The 22,680-nt window shown below is 43.5% G+C and overlaps 1 protein-coding gene across 1 annotated transcript; it reads left to right on the plus strand.

The window, feature by feature from the left end:
• Positions 1-3,675: 3,675 nt before the first annotated feature.
• On the plus strand, positions 3,676-14,655 carry LOC147324294 (putative polypeptide N-acetylgalactosaminyltransferase 8). The gene is made up of 11 exons (XM_086302325.1): positions 3,676-3,865; positions 10,415-10,760; positions 10,890-11,056; positions 11,240-11,426; positions 11,880-12,077; positions 12,190-12,304; positions 12,604-12,789; positions 13,301-13,438; positions 13,566-13,658; positions 14,256-14,426; positions 14,536-14,655. The coding sequence occupies exons 1-11, from the start codon at positions 3,691-3,693 to the stop codon at positions 14,653-14,655; spliced, it is 1,896 nt and encodes a 631-aa protein (XP_086158451.1). The 5' UTR covers positions 3,676-3,690.
• The last annotated feature ends 8,025 nt before the right edge of the window (positions 14,656-22,680 follow it).

Below are 22,680 nucleotides of genomic sequence, written 5' to 3' on the forward strand. Positions count from 1 at the left end.
CAGGCATACAAGTTAAAATTAATTAAAAACCCGTTTGTATAAAAATGTCTTCAGCTGCTTTTTAAAGGAGTCAGTAGAGTCTAGACAGCGTAAAGACAACGGCAGGGAGTTCCACAGCCTCGGTGCCTGAAAAGCTCGATCCCCACGTGTTTTAAACCCGGTACGTGGGACCACCAGTAGCCTCTGACCTGAAGACCTAAGTGCTCGGGATGAAGCATGAGGTTTCAACAGGTCAGAGTTATACTGGGGAGCTTCACCGTGCAGAGCTCTAAAAGTTACAACTAAAATTTTAAAATGAACCCTAAAATTTACAGGCAACCAATGAAGAGAAGCCAAAACTGGAGTAATGTGTGACCTCTTGTTTGTACCAGTTAAAAGTCTTGCCGCTGCATTCTGTACAGACTGAAGGCGATCCAGAGCTGGTTTGTTGAGACACGTAAAAAAGACTGTTACAATAATCCAAACGAGAAGAGATAAAAGCATGAATCATCTCAAGTTCTGCCTTTGACACAAGTAGCCTGAGTTTAGAAATGTTTCTTAGATGATAAAAACAGTTCCGGACAAATTGTTTAGTGTTTCTCAAGAGACATCGAACTGTCAAATATAACACCTACGTTTCTAAGGGTCTAAAAAACTGATATGCTGCCTAATTTCTGAGAGCATGTGATCAGGTGCAACAATCAAGGTTTCTGTTTTATCTGCATTTAACTGAAGGAAACTGTCATTTAACCATTGTTTGATTTCTGACAGACAATTATTTAAACAAGACAATTTATAAAACTCAGAAGTTTTGAAAGAACAGTATAACTGAATGTCATCAGCATAGAGGTGATAAGCAATATTATTGTAACGTCTGATAATGTGGCCTAGAGGGAGGATATACAGCAAAAAGAGAATAGGACCTAAAACAGATCCTTGAGGTGCCCCAGAAGGCAGAACTGATGTTTCCGACAGCACATGATTTATACAGACAGTAAAGGATCTCTCAGATAGATACGACATAAACCATTTTAAAACGACACCAGTAATCCCAAACAAGTCCTTCAGCCTATTTATCATGATGCTGTGATCAACAGTATCAAAAGCAGAGCTGAGATCCAACAGAACCAGAACGGTGTTCTCTCCAGTGTCTGCTGCCATCAGAGACACTTTAAGCAAAGCGGTTTCAGTGGAGTGCAATTTGCGGAAACCAGACTGGAAAATGTCCAGAACATTGTTCTTCTCCAAAAAGTTGTTAAGTTGTTCTGCAACTGTTTTTTCCAAGATCTTTGACACCAATGCTAATTTTGATATTGGCCTGTAACTGCTTGGAAGAGATGGGTCCATATTTGGTTTCTTTAATATTGGTTCAACAATAGCTTGTTAGCTGGGAACTGAGCCAGTATAAAGAGAAGTATTAATTATTTCCAGAATACAGGGGCCAATAGAGTCAAACACACTAATGAAAAATGATGGAGGACGTACATAAAGGTGGCTTGAGTCAGTTTCATTTGACCAAGCAGAGCACTGATGTCCTGTAAGGTAACAGGAGTAAAAGAGGACCAGATATCAGCAACGTGTCAGTGTGATACTGAGAGGATGGTAAATGGCCTGTATTTGTATAGCGCTTTTACTAGTCCTCCCTAGGGACCCCAAAGCGCTTTACACACCCAGTCATACACTGGTGGAGGCAGCTACAGTTGTAGCCACAGCTGCCCTGGGGCAGACTGACAGAAGCGCCATCGGCCCCTCACCAGTAGGCGGTAGGTGAAGTGTCTTGCCCAAGGACACAATGACCGAGACTGTCCGAGCCGGGGCTCGAACCGGCAACCTTCCGATTACAAGACGAACAAGACGAACACCCAACTCTTGAGCCACGATCGCCCCGATCGAGGATGATGGAGAAATATTAGACCTGACGGCAGCGACCTTATTAATAAAATAGTTTAAAAATTCATTACAATCAGATTTAGTATAGACTGGTACATGAGGAATATCAGGAGAGACAATGTTTTTAATTGTATCAAACAATACTCTGGGATTTTTCTTTTTTGAAGCTATTAGATTAGCAAAATATTCAGTTCTGGCATTTTTTATCATGTCGTTAAGTGAGGAAATTGATTCCTTGAGATGTACCCTATGGACCTCAAGCTTGGAAGCCTTCCATAAACGTTCTAATTTGCGACAATATCTCCTAAAATTTCGAATATTTTCATTTATCCAAGGACAGAAATTTGAAGAATGGACAACATTTAGTTTCAGAGGTGCCACCGTATCTAAAATAGATTTACATTGACTGTTAAAAGACAAAATAAGTGAATCCATATCATTTTGAGCCATGCGAGGGTCAAACATGGCAGAGAACCTTCTAGCAGCATCCTGGTTTATAATCCGCCTTTGGATCATCAATTTAGGAGGTGAAGGATCCACGTAAAATGACAAATTAAAGAATATACAACTATGGTCACTCATGTGGACATCTTCCACACATACATCATGTATATTTAAACCCAGGAGAAAACAAGATCCAGTGTGTGGCCCTTTGTATGTGTGGGGCCAGAAACATGCTGCTTAAAGTTAAAAGACTCAGTGATAGTGATGAGCTCAGCAGCAGTGTTACAGGAAGCGTCATCAATATGAAGGTTTAAGTCTCCCAATATTACAACCTTCTCCAGTTTAATGATCGATGTCAGAAGGTCGTTAAATTCAGTTAGAAAGACCCCAGCAGGTCCAGCAGGTCGATAGATTAAAATACAGTAAAAGGTTTTCAGAGAACCGACCTTCATCATCTGTGACTCAAATAAAGAAAAGAAGTCCGAGGTCATCGGTTTGCATATGAGTCTGTCCTGGTAAACAACAGCGGCATTAATATGTCCTTATATGTAAAACTTAGACATACGTTTATGTTATCAGTATGATAAATGCAGAAATGTACAGCCTCTCAGTCATCATTTCACCATAATTTCTTTCTTTAATCCAGTCACATCTTACAATCAGTACTTAGAAATATTCAGGGTTCAGGGTTCACACATACTTAGAAATATGAATAAAAAAGAAAAGACACAGTTTACTTGTGGACTCGTAATATTAATGAGATGAAGTAGGAGTTGATTTTTGTCATTAGATTTATCCTTTAGCCACTGAGGAATGTAGTCATTTTTGTGTGATAGTCTGTTGTGCACCTCCCCTCGTCATCTGGTAATATGGTGGTGTTTTGGTCTTTGCAGACTTTTCTGCAGACCTCTTTTTAGTCCCAAAGAAGCGTGAGGGATACTTATCAAGTCTGAGATTTCTGCCCGCTTGGACTACAGGCTAATTGACTGGTTAGCTATTCAATGAGGAGATGAGAGTTGTTTTTAATTAATTTGGCTGGACCATGTTTATTAACACACTATTCTTACAAAGAATTCTTAAATATACAATATATCTTTTATTGTCTGTTACATTCACGAGGCACAGTCACTTTTTTGGGCAGGTCTGGACGCACAGGGCCCGCCCATGACCCTGACGCTGCTTGCTGCAGGGCGTACCTGCCGCGATGGGCGGGTAGCGATCTTCACGTGTCTGCTCAACTAACGATTTAATAGCATTCACATCAGAAGTTATCAGCTATTTGATCTCGTCCAGTCAGTAGATGAGCTGTGTGTGTGTGTGCTTCTTTGTGTCCTCTCACGTTGGATTGTCTGGCTGGGAGGCTGGTGTGTTATCAGAATGAGGGGAACGTGGATAAAACGGCTGTTGTTGTTAGTGGGAGCTGTGGGGGTCATGCTGTACTTCGGCATCTTTCTGAAGAATGGACACCAACATAGCGTGGACACTAAAAACGAGATGGACACACCGCGCATGAAGACCTCGTCCAACCTGGAGGAAAGAATCAGCGATCTAAGTGAGTTCAGTCAGATTAAAGTTTCTCTTTTAGATGATTATTATTATTATTAAGATTAAATGCTACCCGTGGGTTTTATACAAGAAAGAAAGTTAAATATGGTAATAAAATTAAGCGAAATATCAATTAAATTCAGAGGCAGTTTTACATGCACATGTATTGAAGATATGACATTAAGTCAATGCCCGCCAATGATTTATTAGTAAAAAGTATAGGGGGAAAGACATTAATGAAAGCACCCTTAGTATGGTTATAAAAAGAAATAAATAGGTCTTTTGCAGTTTATTGTTGACAAATGAGATAAAATGATAACACAAGTTTATGTCCCTGTTCAATTAAAGTGTTTGTTGAGCTTGAAGAGTTTTCTTCTTCTTCGGCCATGTTCTCTTAATAATACACTCACTTGGTTGATTACTTTGCCCGTTTCTTTTATTGTTAGCAACACAGGAAGGGAATGAGATACATCATTGCTGCAGTTCGCGCCAACTGAACACACACACGGAACAGGAAGAGGAAATGAAAAAACAATCACCAAAGTAAAATCTCTTTCAAAATAAAATGATAATCAGAAAACGACAATCAGAAAAAACGTCTCTCCCAACATAAAATAAATCAATATATTTACTCATGAGATCACAAATCTAACACCCCCCCTTGTTCTCATGCTATCAACCCATAGCATCTTATGCATTTCCAAAGAACCATTTTTGAAACTTTCTGAGTCTCACTCTTGTGACTGGTTTTGTTAGTATGTCTGCAGTCATTTCTTCTGATGGACAGTATTCAATGCAGATTTTCCCTTCATTTACCGCCTCACGAATGAAGTGATATTTCACATCAATGCCAATCAGGTATGGCAGGGAGTTCAGCACTTAACCAACTACAAACCTGGCAATACCACGTTGACTGAGGGTAACGCGGAGCTTGCAGAGGAGCTGAACCACTTCTTCGCACGCTTTGAGGTGAAGGGACCAGAGGCAGCAGCAGCAAAAACATCGGACAGCAGCAGCCCAAGCCTCATAGTGCAGGAATATGAGGTGAGGCGCACACTGAGGGCAGTGAACCCCAGGAAGGCCACCGGACCAGATGGGGTAACCGCAAAGGTCCTAAAAGAGTGTGCAGACCAGCTGGCTGGGGTCTTCACTAAGATCTTCAACACTTCACTGTCCCAGTCCTGCATCCCGCCGTGCCTAAAGTCAGCCACAATTGTCCCACTGCCAAAGCGTACTAACATTAGCAGCCTCAACGACTACCGACCAGTTGCTCTAACACCTGTTATAATGAAGTGCTTTGAGAAACTGGTCCGACGTCACATCATGTCCTGCCTGCCACCCACACTCGACCCGCTCCAGTTTGCATACAGAGCTAACAGATCAACTGAAGATGCCATTGCTACAACGCTCCACACCACCATCTCTCACCTGGAAGTGCAGGGCCGTTACGCCAGGCTGCTCTTTGTTGACTTTAGCTCTGCTTTCAATACGATACTCCCGGACAGACTAATAGATAAATTGCTGGAAATTGGACTTCCTTCCACCACCTGCCGCTGGATCAGAGACTTCCTCTCAGACCGTGTACAGAGAGTTAGAGTGGGGCCTCATCTTTCCTCAGCCCTCAGCCTCAACACCGGCTCTCCACAAGGCTGTGTACTGAGTCCCCTACTGTACACTCTGTACACACATGACTGTGTTAGTTCCCACCCAGACAACACAGTCATCAAGTTTGCAGATGATACCACTGTGGTGGGGCTCATCTCAGGGGGAGATGAGACTGCATACAGAGCTGAAGTTCAGAGGCTGTCAGATTGGTGTGCAGACAACAACCTGGACCTCAATACCACCAAAACAAAAGAACTGGTAGTTGACTTCAGAAGGAGGAAGTCCGAGCTGCAGCCTGTCAGCATCAACGGGGAGTGCGTGGAAAGGGTCTCCAGTTTCAAGTTTCTGGGTGTGCACATAGACACAGACCTCCAATGGAGCTCTAACACCTCTGCGGTCTTAAAGAAGGCCCAACAGCGTCTCCACTTTCTGAGAATCCTCAGAAAAATGGACCTGAAGGAGCTGCTGACCGTCTTCTACCGCTGCTCCATTGAAAGTGTGCTGACATATTGCATCGGTGTGTGGTTCTCCAGCTGCACCACAGCACACAGAAAGGCACTCCAGAGGGTCATCAACATGGCCCAAAAAATCATTGGACATCCTCTTCCCTCCCTGAAGGACCTGTACAGCACTCGCTGTCTCAAGAGGGCACGCAGCATCCTACGGGACTGCACACACCCAGGACACCGGGTGTTTAAGCTGCTGCCGTCTGGCAGGAGGTTCAGGCTGCTGAGGTCCCGAACAAATAGACTCAAGGACAGCTTTTACAACAGGGCAACAGCCCTGATCAATGTAAATAGCTGACCTGACTGGATACCTCCCTGGACTTTTTAGGGGGAGGTAACAATGTTTAAAACGATAACAATAATATTTATATTTATAACAAGGTGCAATAATAATTAATGTGCAATAATAACAGTGTGCAATACACATACACTTATTCTTCTTTTTTATACTAAGTTAATATACTGTGTTGTGTTGTTTGTTACGTTGTGATGTGTCATATCGTGTCGTGTTGTGTTATATGTAGTGCCGACGTAGGACAGTTTTTCCAATTTCATTGTACTACTGTACTATGTATGATTGTGCAATGACAATAAAGAGTTATCTTATCTTATCTTATCTTATCTTAATGTGTTTGGACCTCTGTCTCTTCACAGGGTTTTTACTCAAAGCAATGGCCCCTTGGTTGTCCCCAAACAGTTTCGTGCATGTGTATCTTTTCTTGTCCATGCCGTTTAACAGTTGGGTTAAATACATGCTCTCCTGAGTAGTGGTTGCAAGACCAATGTATTCAGCTTCACATGTTGAGAGTGCCACTGTAGGCTGTTTCTTTGTTTTCCAAAATATTACTGGTCCCTCTTTAGTAAGTGCACAACAGTAGCCTGTTGTACTGCGTCTGTCTTTTACAGAGGATACCCAGTCAGAGTCACCGTAAGCAATTAGATCTAGATCCTCACTGCTTTTCTTAAAGATCAGTTCAAAGTCATTTGTACCTTTCAGATACCTGAGGACTTGCTTTGCCATTACTAGGTCCTCTCTCATGGGTTGAGCTAGTGTTTGAGATAGTCTGCTAACAACCCAGCTTATATCTGGTCTCGTACACGTCATGGCATATATCAAGCTGCCCACTATTTCTCTATACTCTCTTGAGTTAACAGTCTCATTTCCATCATTTTCTCCACACGTGGTAGTATCCGTTTTTAGATCACACGGTGTGGATCTGGGTTTGCATTCAGATGTCATGTTTGCTGTTGGTGCAAATGTCTCTTGGTAGTCTATCCCTTGTGTCTGGTTGTAACCTTTTGCTACAAACCTGGTTTTGAATATTTGTCCTTGTTAATTTTCTTTGAGGGCGTAGACCCATTTTCCTCCAATGGTATTTCTACCGGTAGGTAAAGTAGTCAGTTCGAATGTGTCATTCTCTTTCAGAGGGTTGATTTCTTCTGTCATTGCCTGTTTCCTCCTTGGTGCTTCTGGTGATTTCAGCGCCTCTTTATAGGTTTGGGGGATTCCACAGGTTGCTCTGTAACAGTAATCAACACTCACAGAGGTTACATTTGTTAAATCTTTGCAGTTAGATGTGTAATCCTCTAGATATTTGGGAGGTTTCCTTTCTCTGTTAGGATAGCGCTCAGTTTGTTTTTGCTCATCATCCTCATGTCTTTCTATGTCAGGGTTTGGTTCGTTTGTGGTGGTTTCCTCATCTCTAGGGGGTCTGTTCTCTGTTGCATTTTCGTTTTGTTGTCCTGTACTTTCTTTTGAGGGTACTACATACTCATAAGTCTGAATTTCTGAGTCATATTCATCAGTCTGTGTTTGTTGTTCAACAGTGTTCTTCTTGATAAATCTCACAAGCATGTGTTTTGACACTTTTCCTGTGCGAGGGTTATAGACCAGGTATGCTGAGCTATTTTTACTATAACCCACAAATATTCCTTTTTCACATCTGGGATCAAGTTTCTTGTGGTTATGTGTGTATGCATAACAGTCTGATCCAAATATCCACAGTTTTGAGAGATCTGGTCTTTTCCCTGTTAACATTTGATATGGTGTACTTTTAGTCCTGTTACTGTAGCATCTGTTGCGGGTGTGAGCTGCATTTTGAACGGCGTAAGGCCATAATTCTTTTGGCAGCTCTTTTTCTAGTAAGAGACACCTCCCCATTTCAAAGAGAGTTCTCCATTGCTTCTCAGCTGTGCCATTTTGATGAGGAGAATATGGTGCAGATGTTTCATGCTTTATGCCTTTTTCCCTTAAAAGAGACTGAAAGGAACTGCTTGTGAACTCTGTGCCATTATCCGATCTAATGCACTTAACACTGCCGTATGGTGCACAGTCGGCTAGAAACTTTGCTGTGGCCTCTGTCGTGTCACTTTTTTGTTTTAGGAAGTAAACTGACACTGCCCCTGAAAAATCATCGGTAAATACTATAGCGTATTTATGACCACTTTGGCCACTTGGTTCAATAGGGCCGGCTAGGTCAGTGTGTACCAACTGTAATGGTTCACTCGCTTTTGGGTCGCTTTGTCTGTTTCTGTTGTTAGTGAATTTCCCTTCTGTGCACACATTACAATCTAGCATCCCACTGCCTGTGATTTTCATGCCATCTACAACATCAGGTAGTTTTAACACATCGCTAACATTACAATGTCCTAAAATTTCGTGCCATGTTTTTACATCACAAGCCAGATTAACAGTATCACAGGACATTATGTCATTGAGTGATGTTTCAATGTTTACCGTTTTCAAATAGTAGAGTCTGTTGTATTCTTCGATGGGGAAGACTGTCCCATCTTTGTTCACTAGTTCGTTCTGTCCCTTCTTGAAGATCACCTGTGCTCCATAGTTTGTAGCTGCCTTCACTGAAAATATGCTCTGAGGGTAGGATGGGATGAACAGGGCATCTCTCAGTGTGATGGTAGTACAGTGTCCTTGTGTGTCTCGTAGAGAGACGTTCGCGTCTCCCCTCTTGAGTGCAACGTTGTTTGTCCTGGATCCATCAGCGAGCTCCATGTAGTGTTCCCCAGGATCAAAGGTCTCGTCGAACTTTATGAACTTATTCTTCTCCGTAATGATGTGTGAAGTCGCACCACAGTCCACCATTAGTCCTTCTCTCATTATGTCAGTAGTCAGAGGTCTTTGACTGACTTTAAATACAAAAGTCTGCTCTTCTTTCTTGCCCTCTAGTTTTACTACAGTTAGTTTTGCGTCATCTCTGTACTTGGTTTTTCTTCTACATGTCTCATCACTGTGTGTCGAGCTTCTATGGTAGTTACACCACTTAGGTGTTCCCTTTTGGCGACAATCTTTTACAAAATGTCCTTTGTTTCCACATCCATGGCAGGTGATTGATGTTAAATCAACCTTCATCACATTATCCACTTTTACTTTGTTGTCAAATTTTTCTGTTTCCTCGTAACTTCGTAGGTTGCTTTTGAACTGTGTGAATGTTAAATCTTCACTGCTTTGAGTTGTGTGGATAGCAAATGGCTTGTAAGTTTCAGGAAGCCCCTTTAGAATCATAGCGATAATAAGTCCATCACTGATGACTTCTTTTGCATTTCTTAGGGAGGTCACTGCTTTTTCAGCTCGGATAATATAATCTGTCACTGTCTCATCTGGTTTCTCCTGTAAAGACGTCAGCTCTGTGTACAGTGCGATGATTCTGGGCTTGCCTTTACTATCGTAGTGGTCACGTAGTATTTTTAAAGCTTTTCTTCCGTCGTCAGCCGCATCTCTCATTACCAGTGACAGACTTTTATCATCGAGAAACTGTATCAGTTCAGCGTAGCATTCAGCATTCTTCTCTGCATCTGGGTTAGTGACTGATAATATAGTGTCCTTTAGGCCAATGATCCGCATGTGGCCGAGAAACTTCGCCTCCCAAAGTTCGTAACTGTTTTCGTCTCCGTTGAACACTAACCTCTGCCATCTTCCTCCTGTTGTGTCACGCCTGGGCCCATAACCTGTTGAGCTTGAAGAGTTTTCTTCTTCTTCGGCCATGTTCTCTTAATAATACACTCACTTGGTTGATTACTTTGCCCGTTTCTTTTATTGTTAGCAACACAGGAAGGGAATGAGATACATCATTGCTGCAGTTCGCGCCAACTGAACACACACACGGAACAGGAAGAGGAAATGAAAAAACAATCACCAAAGTAAAATCTCTTTCAAAATAAAATGATAATCAGAAAACGACAATCAGAAAAAACGTCTCTCCCAACATAAAATAAATCAATATATTTACTCATGAGAACACAAATCTAACAGTGTTTAATACTGCAATTTTAGCTTTTGAACGTGCAGTGTATTTTTATTTATGCTTTTGTTTTTATCCTTCTGTATGCATGTAAACAGAGGTAGGAAATGTAGAAGATGAGTGCATGTATGAAAGTTACTCATTCCATTTCTTTGATCATGTTTTTTCTTACATTCTCTTTTACTGAAGACAAAGTACTCAGAGGTTTTGAGAAAAAGCAGGATATCATGCAGAAAATATTGGAAGAGGACAGAGAAAAACAAAGAAAATCAGCAGAAGTCCAACAGCCAGCAGTTCAAAAGCAAGCAGAGAAGAAGAAAGATGATGCAAATATCCAACCCCAAAATGAAGCAGATCAAATGAAAAAGTCTGAAAAACTGTTCCCTAACTCGGTCTTGTTCAAGGAGTGGGGGGCAAATCTCTCTGAAGATGACCAAAGAGAGGCTCAGAGCCTGTATGAGAAGTATGGGTACAATGTTTTTCTGAGCGATCGCCTCCCTCTGGATCGACCTCTTCCAGATTCCAGAGATCCTCGGTACAACTTTTACAACTTTTCATTTTAATCTTTCATTCTCTCTCCTGTACATTCAAAGAAAAAAAAATTACTCTATCCAGTCTATTTCTTGCTAAAATATTTCAAATTTCTGATCTTTTTAATAAATAGGTGTTTGAAAAAGAGTTACCCCAAGGACCTGCCAAGTCTCAGTGTGGTGCTCATCTACCTGGATGAAGCCCTGTCTGTTCTCCAAAGAGCCCTGCGCAGCATCATCGACCGCACTCCTAAAAACCTGCTGAAGGAGATAATAATGGTGGATGACCATAGTTCTAATGGTAAATTGGATACAAACGATTGGTTATAAGCCAATTCAAATATATCATCAAAAGCTGAGTGAAGACTATCACATCACACATGTTTGGGACTAGTTTTCTTCTTTAGATGGTTTGAATCTGCTGGTATCACTTCCTTACCCACACTTCCTTCAGAAAAAAACATAACTATCTTTTTCCATTCAGACAATCTGAAGGGTGACCTTGACGTTTATGTGAAGTTGCTTGAGCAGGAGAACCCTAATCTCCGTATTGTGAGAGTGAGGCACAGTGAGCAGAGAGGTCTCGCTCATGCCAGAGCATCCGGGTGGAGGGCTGCTACTGCTGACGTGGTGGCCATCCTGGACGCACACATTGAAGTCCATGAGATGTGGTAGGAACATGGCAGAAATACATATATTCAGTTGTTGGTTTAAGTCTTATATTTTCTGTTTTCTTTTATCATTATATTACCACATTGTGTTAAAGAACATATCAATGCTGTCTTCATGAGATTAGCTACAAGTTTACCAAATATAAATTGCCATCAGTGATTTTTTGAGGCCATGGATGTGTCAAAGTTTCACGACAGATTTGCTGAGAGTAATACGTTTTTCTTTCTCACATACAAACACTTTACATGTCTGGTGATCTGGTCCTCCTTTCCCCACATCCCCACGGTCTGCCAGCCAGACTGTGACACATAATTCCAGTTTATACCAGTTGCCATAGTCATGCTGCATAGTGTGATTGAAGAGTGTTGACCCAGACATGTCAGCAATTAATGAAATGTACACATTAGTTGACTAACTTTTCCACCTTTTCTTTGTTCCCCTCCTTCATGCAGGGCTGAACCTCTGCTGACACAGATTAAAGCTGACAGAACTGTGGTGGTTTCCCCGGTGTTTGATAGAGTCAACTTTGATGATCTCAAGGTTACTACATATCATCCCAATGCACACGCCTTCGACTGGGCTCTGTGGTGCATGTATGAGAGTTTTACACCCGAGTATTACAAACTTAATGACGGTTCACTGCCTGGCAAGTAAGTTCAAGTGAAATCAATGTTTAACAATATAACAGCCATATTAACTCTATCATTATGATCTAATATCAATGTACAATAGTTAAAATAGAGTTCTCTTCTTTGACTTTAGGAGTCCATCTGTCATGGGGATCATGGTTGCTGATAGAAAGTTTCTGGGGGAAATTGGAGTCCTTGATGAAGGAATGAAAGTGTATGGTGGAGAAAATGTTGAGCTGGGAATTCGTGTGAGTAAAGACCACATGGTTATAAATTCTCTTCCATAGTAAAGCAAACATAAGTGTCTTTGCCATCAGATTATATAGAATATTTGTGCAGATGGACCTTCTGGATTTTGTTATAATCACCACAGGTGTCCGAATCTGCAGATCATTTAAAATGGCTATAAACATACCATAGAAACTGAAGGTGCAGGTAGCAAGTAAATGAATTATGTAATACAAACAAGGAGATGAGGTCCAAAGTTATATCTTAGCCATGGAAAGAATAGTGACTGAGTTTTATTGTGCTTTTTTTTTTCATGTAGGTATGGACATGTGGAGGCAGTGTTGAAGTTGTTCCATGTTCCAAGATCGCCCACATCGAGAGGGCCCACAAGCCCTACATGCCTGACCTGGGTCCTGCCATGAAGAGAAATGCCCTCAGAGTTGCAGAGATCTGGATGGATGAATACAAGCACAACGTTAACTTGGCTTGGAACATCCCATTTGAGGTGTTTTGTGGCACTGACACAAACAGCAAATTATGTTTTCTCTAAAGGATATTTCATTCTCCTGTTCATAGAGTCATGAGGAGATGAGTTATGGGTACATATTAGGCTTTGAGTGCTCTTTGTGTGTTTGAGTTTTAGCTTTTTTTGCATTGACATTTAAGGAAAATCTTTCTTCAGATTCTTCCTCAGTCACAATCTGTGAATCGATTCACATCTTCTTCTTAGTTCCTGCAGAATCATAGAATTGACACAGGCGACATTTCAGAGAGGAAGAAACTTTGTGGCATGGTGTTTGTGGCACTGACACAAACAGCAAATGACACTTTCTTTAAGGGATATTTCATTTGTTTACTTACATGACGCAAAAAAACATTGGTTAATTAACAACTTTATGAGACTTTGAGTGCTCTTAGCTTTTTCTACATTGACATTCAAAGGAAACCTCTCTTTAGATTCTTCCTCAGTCACATGAAACTATAAGCTGATTAACACCTTATTTTGCTTTTTGCAGAATCATGGAATTGACATAGGCGACATTTCAGAGAGGAAGAAACTCAGAGAAAGGCTGAACTGTAAACCTTTCAAATGGTACCTGGATAATGTGTATCCTAAGCTGGATCCCTGGGACGACCTCCTCGCATACGGAGGAGTACGTTTACTTTTCTCTGATGCTTAGTATGTTTGGTACAGAGAGGTCCTGCACAATGTGTGGGAATCTGTGTTTGATGATTTGCCTGTTTCCATTTGTAATATTCATAATGTTCTCCTGATGACAGATGAAGAACCTTGATGCTGACATGTGCCTAGACCAAGGTCCAGTACCAGGTCACACACCGATAGCCTACAATTGCTACTACTATGGACCTCAAGTAAGTGAAGCACCTTGTAATTATGTTGATAATCATGATTATAAGGCAGTGCAGTTGTAAAAAACAAAAATCAAAACGAAAAACACTATAAATTGATTAAATCTTTTAACGCATACTGTATCATATTTGATACAAATTTGGGAGTTTTTCAGACTCCCCCCCTCCCCCCCAAACAACCTCAACAAATTGCACAACACAAGTTTAAGCAAAAAATGAAGAAAAAATAAATTTGGAACTCATATTTTTAAAATTTTTAATGGTAAACACTCTATTTTCTATTTTCAAAACCTTTCTTGCAATTATTTCATGGTTCAAGCTTTAAAGGGTTACAACTGAGTAATTTTGTCTTTAAGCTTGTCTCTTTGTTAAGCTCAGGATTGTTGACAGTGCAGCTGGTATTTTTAGATCGCACCCAGGATGTCTCTTTCAAAACACAAGCATTTGTGCGTGCAATTCCATCTGAAATGAATGTCACAGTCCACAGAGATCGAAGAAGTTAATTATTGTTCCTTATTGTCTGTTGTTAGCATTTTTAACATCCTAATATCATTTTGCCCTCTGTATCTCTCTGTCTCTTTCTCTTTCTTCCTTTCTAAGTTCACATATTATCGTGGAACGGGTGAGCTCTACATTGGTGGCATGAAGTCACATAAGTACAATGACAACCGATGTTTAGCTGACACGGGCACAAAAGAAACTGAGCCTGGCCTGTACAACTGTAAAGAGGCTATGCAGAAAGGAATGGGGATATACTGGGACTTCACTCAGGTACTACAAAGTTGTTTGCTGCATCTCAGAACAGGTTGAATGAGCACTGTTAGTCTTAAAACTGAACAAACTAGCTGCCTTTTTTTTAACACTTTGCTTTCTTTCCCAGGGCGAAGAACTGAAGAACAGACAGACAAAGAGATGCCTGGAAATTATAAACAAGAAACTTATAATACAGGAATGTACAGGTCAAAGATGGACAATTCAACACATAATCAAACCCTTTTAAAGTGTGTTTGAGCTCTGCTCATTGGGCAGTGGATAAGTTACACCTGGGTGCTCTATTGAGGACAATACATTTACTTTTGCTTCCAATACTTTTAATGTGAGTGTGTGTGTATTACAGATTTTAAAGCCAAGATATTTGTAAAAATACCTTAGATATTAAATAGGTTTTGTATCAAAGATTTTCAGTCTAGAGTAGCACAACAAACTTTGAGTCTTTTCAACATTCAAGACAAAGTTACACAGTTGTGAAATCCTAGCAGGGTGTTGCCAATTATATGTCTGTACAAGAGTTGACATGAATTGCAGCAAATCCATGTTCACATATTCTGTCCCAGTAAAACTCATGCTTGGTAATTGCAGTTTTAAAGTGATGCTTTACTTATTAAGCTTCAGCTACAATGGAGACCATAAAATAATATCTTTTAATAACACATTTGCTCTGTCTGTTAAAAGTTTGAAGGACTTGAGTTTCCAGTATTTTAACGGTAGTTACCATAGCAAAATCTATAATTCATATCTGTCCTTGTGATGGCCAAACCCGTGGCCACACTCTAAAGTTGGTAACTTTTGTATTTTCATTCTTCATTTGAACATAGTAATACATTTTAGTTTCCAATAACTTTATTGATTGGTTTGGATACATTTGTTCTATTTGTAAGCGCGCACATTTAGTTTACTTATGTATTCATACTACTTCATTTCTTTGCTTTCTGACTAACCTTTGTCTTTTTATTTCTTACCTGCCATAATCCCTGGGAGTTGCTGGACAAAAGATGGTAGCCAGGGTTTGAAACCATTAAATGCAAAGGAAGATAATTGGACCACACCACCACTTCCTGCTGAAGGGGAGAATGTGTGTTTTCTTTACTTTAAAAACAAAGTATTTGTATTTAATTAAATATTTGAGTTTAGGGTTTAATGGGGTTTTTGATTTTCTTCTTTAGTATTTAGTTTATTAACAAACTAGATTGTACTGCATCGTTTGTGATTTATGATTGTGTTTTGTTTGTTACCCCTCATGTGTCACAATGGTCTGATCAGCCATTATATGTACCCTTGTATGTCATTTCATGTTTAGGTCAATTATGTATGTTTGCAGCAGTCATTTGGTTTGTTACGTTTTGTCAGGGTTCCTGGGTCAGTGACTCAGTATTTTCAGTTCACGTTCTCTGTTTATCTTCTGCCTGTTCCACTTCCTGTTTTATTGTGTTAGCCTTGGTCCATGTGCATTATGTTCCGTCCTCTTCCAGTTTATCATTAGTTCATTATGTTCAGCTGTGTACTCACCAGGTTCTAATCTCTCATCACTCAGCCTGTGTATTTATGTCCCTCAGTTCAACCAGTCCAATGTCGTGTCATTGATGTTATTGTGATGTTGTCTCTCCGTCTGTATGTTCAGTTAGTCAGTCAGTGCTTCAGTCAGTCGTCCAGCCAGCCATTTTCTCCCTTTGTTCTGTTCATCCACTCCTTATAATAAATCGTCACCTACCTGCGAGTCCTGCGTTTGGGTTCCTTCTTCCTCGCCTCCACCCAACCGCTGACAGAATGACACGACCCGTGCCACGAAGACACGTTTGGAACCCAGCGGACTCGGACCTCTACGAGCGGCAGGAGGTAGCGCTCTCCTTGTGGGCGGAAAAGCTCAAGGAGAGACAGCGGCTCTTCGCGGAGCGAGAGCACGTCTTCGAGGGCACTCGCTTGGCTCTGGGCGGGCCTCGGAGACGCCGCGTTCCCCCACCTGCTGCCTCACCTGTACCGGAGCATTTGCCGTGGAGAGTGGACGTTCCACGCCGCGCTTCGGCCACTCCCTCTCTCGCCACTCCGCTCCTCGCTCCCACACCCGCCGCCTCATCCGCCGGACCTCCACCATCGCCGCGGCACAACGGCTACGCCTCCCACCTCGGCTCAACGGAGGCTACCGCGCCAGAGGCTCTGCTGTTTTCCCCGGCCGCTTCCGCTTCCCAGAGAAAGCGGCGCACACGCCGCCATAGAATGGACTACTTTCAGCCACTCCCGATGGTGAGCTCCAGTGACTGTTTTTCGCACTCACCATCTGATTATTCACTTAAAACGCACAATAAACCCATCTCTCATTCATGGGATGTTTCCCTCCTGGAGGATTCTGTGGACTGGGAAGATTTGTTCTGCTCTGCTCCCCCAAAGACTGTAAATAGTGGTGGCAGAAAAATCAGAACAATCTCCAATAAACCTGCCAGTAACACACACACCGTCACTATTTCCACACCCAGTATTCAGCCATTTCCCACCAGCACAGGGGCCCAGTCTACGCCCACACCAGTGCCAGCTCCCAGGAGGAGGGCAGCTGCGACCCGGTCTACCTCCACACCCGCTTCTGTTTCTCAGGTGGGGGTGACTGGTGTCCAGCCACCTTCCGTGCCCGTCCCAGCGCCCAGGTTGAGGGCAACCAGAACCCAGCTTGACCTCCCTGGAGGCTTGGAGGAGCTAACCGGTCCACCTGCTACTTCACCACTTCATCCACCTCCTGACCCAGCCTTTCACGCCCTCGCACTATCCCTAGTTGGATTAGCTGAACTGTCCCCTGCCCAGGCACCAGCCTTACGAGCCCAAGCCGTAATTTTATCTCCGTCACTAGCTCAATCTGTAGCTCAGCCAGCAGCCACGCCTGCCTCTGTTCCTCCCTTAGCATCTCCACTCCAGTCAGTTCCCTCACCTGCTGTTCAGCTTTCCCTCCAGTCAGTTCCCTCACCTGCTGTTCAGCTTTCCCTCCAGTCAGTTCCCTCACCTGCTGTTCAGCTTTCCCTCCAGTCAGTTCCCTCACCTGCTGTTCAGCTTTCCCTCCAGTCAGTTCCCTCACCTGCTGTTCAGCTTTCCCTCCAGTCAGTTCCCTCACCTGCTGTTCAGCTTTCCCTCCAGTCAGTTCCCTCACCTGCTGTAGCTCAGTCTCCTCCTGTAGCTCAGTCTCCTCCTGTAGCTCAGTCTCCTCCTGTCCTCCAGTCTCCTCCTGTCCTCCAGTCTCCTCCTGTCCTCCAGTCTCCTCCTGTCCTCCAGTCAGTCCAGTCGCCCCCTGTTTCCCAGTCGCCGGTCTACCATCCTGTTCAGTTCCCGGACCTGCAGCCACAGCACCCAGAGCCAGCTGTGAGCCTTCCTGCTCCTCAGCCAGGGGTTTCCGCGCCCACTGGCCCTGCCTGTCTCCAGCCAGAGGCCTCCGCGCCTGCTTCGCCTGGTCAGGCCTCTGCCTCAGCTGCATCCACGCCCGGTCCGGCCTCTGCGCCTGCTTCGCCTGGTCAGGCCTCTGCCTCAGCTGCATCCACGCCCGGTCCGGCCTCTGCGCCTGCTTCGCCTGGTCAGGCCTCTGCCTCAGCTGCACCCACGCCCGGTCCGGCCTCTGCATCGCCTTCAACGTCGCCCGGTCTGGCGTCGGCCTCTGCTGCTGCTCCGCCTGTCTTCGTCCTCGTCTGGCCCAGCCTCAGAGTCTTCGGCTTTTGTTTCGCCTGCTGCAGCTCCAGCCTGTGCTTCGCCTGGCCCGGCCCCGCCGTCGCCTGGTCCTGCCTCGTCTGGTCCTGTGCCCACCAGGCCATGGCCAGCACGCCTAACACTGGAGAGCCGCCGCTGCCTTCCGCGCGGTCGGCCCCCTGAACTGCTCCGTCGTCTCCTTCGCCGCCGCCGTTGCCTTCCGCACGGCCGGCCCCCGGACCGCCTTCGCCTGAGTGGCCGCCGTTGCCTTCCGCACGGCCGGCCTCCCGAACTGTGTCCACGTCGCCGCCGTTGCCTTCCGCGCGGTCGGCCCCCGGACCAGTGCTGTCGCCGTTGCCGTCCGCACGGTCGGCCCCCTGCACTGTCTCGTCTCGGCCACGGGCCGCGTGGACGCCCACCTGCACTGTCTCGTCTCGGCCACGGGCCACGGGGGCGCCCACCTGAACTGTCTCGGTGTGGACTCCGTCCCTCCGTCCTGGGCCCCCTCCGCCCGCCCTGTTCTGGGTTTTTTTTTTTTTTTTCTTTCTCTTTTGGCCGTCGGGTGCCGGCCTTTGGAGGGGGGGGTACTGTCAGGGTTCCTGGGTCGGTGACCCAGTATTTTCAGTTCACGTTCTGTTTATCTTCTGCCTGTTCCACTTCCTGTTTTATTGTGTTAGCCTTGGTCCATGTGCATTATGTTCCGTCCTCTTCCAGTTTATCATTAGTTCATTATGTTCAGCTGTGTACTCACCAGGTTCTAATCTCTCATCACTCAGCCTGTGTATTTATGTCCCTCAGTTCAACCAGTCCAATGTCGTGTCATTGATGTTATTGTGATGTTGTCTCTCCATCTGTATGTTCAGTTAGTCAGTCAGTGCTTCAGTCAGTCGTCCAGCCAGCCATTTTCTCCCTTTGTTCTGTTCATCCACTCCTTATAATAAATCGTCACCTACCTGCGAGTCCTGCGTTTGGGTTCCTTCTTCCTCGCCTCCACCCAACCGCTGACACGTTTGCAGTCTTTGCCTGAGTTCAGTTTTGTTTCTTTGACCTCCTTTTATGAGCTCAACATTTATTATTCTTGTAAATATAATTTTGGGGGGTTAAATAAATGGAAACTATATTTTTCTAATAATTCCTGGGACTCCTCCTGTTTTTCAACTCAGTCCATCACAGTCCTGTTGGCACTAGTGGGTAGTTAAAAGATTTTGAAATGTATTTTATAGATCTTATGTCTGTTATGTTACTAATGAAAAATAAATGTGGTAAAGACCTATGACGGAATATCATTCAACTGAAATATAATATAATTTAAATATTTAATTTAAACATGACTAACATCAGGATGCATGCCTAAAAGGGAACAGATGTCTGACTATTTTGTAGAGTTCTCTGGAATGTAGTGCATCATAATGAAAAACTAATACAAACACACAGTCCTGAATAAAACTGCTCATTTATTTTTTCCTAATGCTTCAGTGTAACTGATTCCCATTACTTTTAAGCAGATCCCATTCGGTTAAAGGTGCTCCATTACACTGTTCATACCGACTCCACATTGCCTGTTTCAATTTTAAATCAAAAACTTTCTACAGTAGACAGACAGACAACATTCCCCCCTCCGTGAATCGCTACCTTGTGTGTCCCAGGGATCCCAGGGGCTATATTGTCGGGGGGGGGCTTTTGCCCCCATGGCAAATTGGTCCTGGGTGAGAGACCAGACGAACAGCAATTCAAAAGACCCGTATGATTATACAATTAAGGGAACAGTTTACCCTGCCCAGGATAGGGTGACCGGGGCCCCCCCCCAGGAGACAGGCCTGAGGAGGGTGCCCGACGGCAAGCGTCTGGTGGCTGGGTCTTTGTTCCCCGTTGGGCACAGACTGGACATGGGCCCATCCTCCTTTAGGTCCACCACCCGCAGGAGCTGCCATAGGGGTCGGGTACAATGTGTGTCATGCAGCTGCCAGGAGCAGGGGCTCTGGTGGACCGATCTCCGTCTAACAAGACTCACAACTGGGATATAGAATTTCACATCTCTTGTGGGGACGGAGCCTGAGTTAGTGCATGAGGTTGAGAGGTGCCAGCTAGATATAGTCGAGCTCACCTCAACGCACAGCTTGGGCTCTGGAACCAGTCTCCTGGAGAGGCGCTGGACTCTGTCTCAGTCTGGAGTTGCTATTGGTGAGATGCGGAAGACAAGGGTATCTCCTTGGCTTGCTGCCTGTCCTTTGTGGTTTCTCCTGGTGGACGAGAGGGTTTGTTCCCTGCAACTTTGGATCGGGGAAAAGGTCGTCTGTGCTTTGCCCTCATATGGGCAATGACAGTGAGACCTGGAGGGGCGTGATTGGGAGGAAAGGCCTACCGGATCTGATCCAGAGTGGTGTTTTGTTGTTGGATTTCTGTGCAAATCACCGTTGGTCCATAGCAAACACCATGTTTGAACATAAGGGTGTTCATAAGTGCACGTGGCGCCAGGACACCCTAGGTCGCATTGCCAAAGCTGCTGCATTGAGCTGCAGCCACAAGATAGTTTGTGCCTGTCATGACGGTAATCAGGTGTGGGAGGAGTTCCGAGAGGCCATGGAAAAAGACTTTCGGACTGCCTCGAAGAGATTCTGGCACTTCAGGATTGGCAGAGGTACCACCCAAGGGGGACCGGAGGGTGTGTTCTAAATATAGGGGGATCACGCTCCTCAGCCTCCCTGTGAAAGTCTTTGCCAGGGTACTGGAAAGGAGAGTCCGTCCATTAGTCGAGCCTCGGATACAGGAGGAACAATGCGGTTTTTGTCCTGGTCATGGAACACTGGACCAGCTCTTTATCCTCTTGAGGATACTTGAGGGTTCATAGGAGTTTGACCAACCAGTCTACATGTGTTTTGTGGACCTGTAGAAGGCATTTCACCATGTCCCTCAGAGTTTCCTGTGGGAGGTGCTTGGGAGTATGGGGTGTCTGGCGCATTGCTGCTGGCCATTCGATCCTTCTACAACCGTTGCAAGAGATTGGTCCGCATAGCTTCTGCTGTGAAACATTTACATCAATATTATATACATTTAATGCCCTTTGTATCGTAGATGATTGATTTGATACATGAGTTTCTGAGACCTCTATCTCATCAACATGATCAATATTTGCCATAATTTCAAAATGTTATGGACAAAACTCTTTTGCTAGTCTAAAATTAACATTGTTGTTGTTAGCAAAAAGTTTCAAAAACACACGCAATGTTCCCAATGCAATACAAAAAATATATAATAAATATATGTTATATATTGCATAATATAGCAGAAAATTTGAAGGATTTTGTTATAAAGGTTAATAAACATCTCAGTTCCAAAAAATCTGAATTTCTGGCTATTTTTTGATGGGTTGGGTCTTATAGGGTTAAACAAATCCATTTGTACACATTTTTAAGGTTGGGTAAACTCAGGTAGCTTAACATGGACTTTAGAAGGGGTAATAACATTCTCAGAGTTTCAGATGTGACTTCACTCCAAATTAACTGTGACAAACAGATATCTGAACACACTTACCCTTTAATAAACATTTCTTTTACTTTTATTCTGAAGAGCTTGACTTTGGGAATGGCTGTCCTACAGGATGTCAACTGATGACAGATCATGTAGGGTGTGAAAAGAGTGATGTGAAATGTCCTTACATAGCTTTGTTGCATACACGTCCTGTCCGTGAACTATGATATTGGATGAGTTTAACATAAATGTTTTAGACAGCTATGGTTAGCTCTACATTACTGCTCTGCACCTAAGTTTCTCAGACATCAAGTACTGAGACAACAGAAGTTACATGTTACCCACACGATTGACAATTAACAGCCAGTAAACTGAAGATTATAATAGCAATCTTAATAATAATTACTAGTAATAATTTCAGGTATTTTGTTAAATGAGCCATGACATCAACACACACGAGGAACACCTGTGCCTGTAATGAGCGGGCAGGGATGTCAAAGACTCTGCCTATGTCAATGTAACCCAGAGGTTTTATGCTATGCAAAACAGGTACAAACTAGTAGATGTTGTCAGGTCAGTAGGTGAGTTTTCCGTGTGTGTCCTCTGAGGTGTTATTATCTTTTTAGGCATTCTATCAGCTGTCACTGTAAGGGTTTCATGGGTAAACCGGCTATTGTTCTTTCTTGGGGGTCATTGGGGTCATTTTCAGTTGAATTTACATGAACCCCAGTCTGTACAAACTACTCGATCTCAGCAGTTCAGTAGCTTAGTGTCTCTGAAGTTTTATTATCTGACTAGGAGGTCAGTGTGTTACCACCATCAGGGGAATGTGGACAAGGCCTTTTTTTTTTACTGGGGACCATACTGGTCATCCCCTTTTTGGGCATGTTTCTGAAGAACGGATACAAACATGGTGTGGATACCAATAAAGATTTGGAAACACCGCATATGATCAGGAGTTTTTCCAACCTATCTAAGTGAGTTCAGTCACATATTAATTATGATTTCATGGTACCCATAGTATTTGGGTACCATGAAAGGGAAAGAGATCAAGTAATAAAAGGAGTTTAAATCGTAAAAACAAGTTGACACAGTAAAGGGTATTGCCTGCACATGTATTGAA

The sequence above is a fragment of the Aulonocara sp. 'chitande type north' Nkhata Bay genome, linkage group LG7 (genome assembly GCF_057382095.1).
Source record: "Aulonocara sp. 'chitande type north' Nkhata Bay isolate Kocher_YH1m ecotype deep benthic linkage group LG7, A_spYH_male_GT1.1, whole genome shotgun sequence".
Classification (NCBI taxonomy): Eukaryota; Metazoa; Chordata; class Actinopteri; order Cichliformes; family Cichlidae; genus Aulonocara; species Aulonocara sp. 'chitande type north' Nkhata Bay.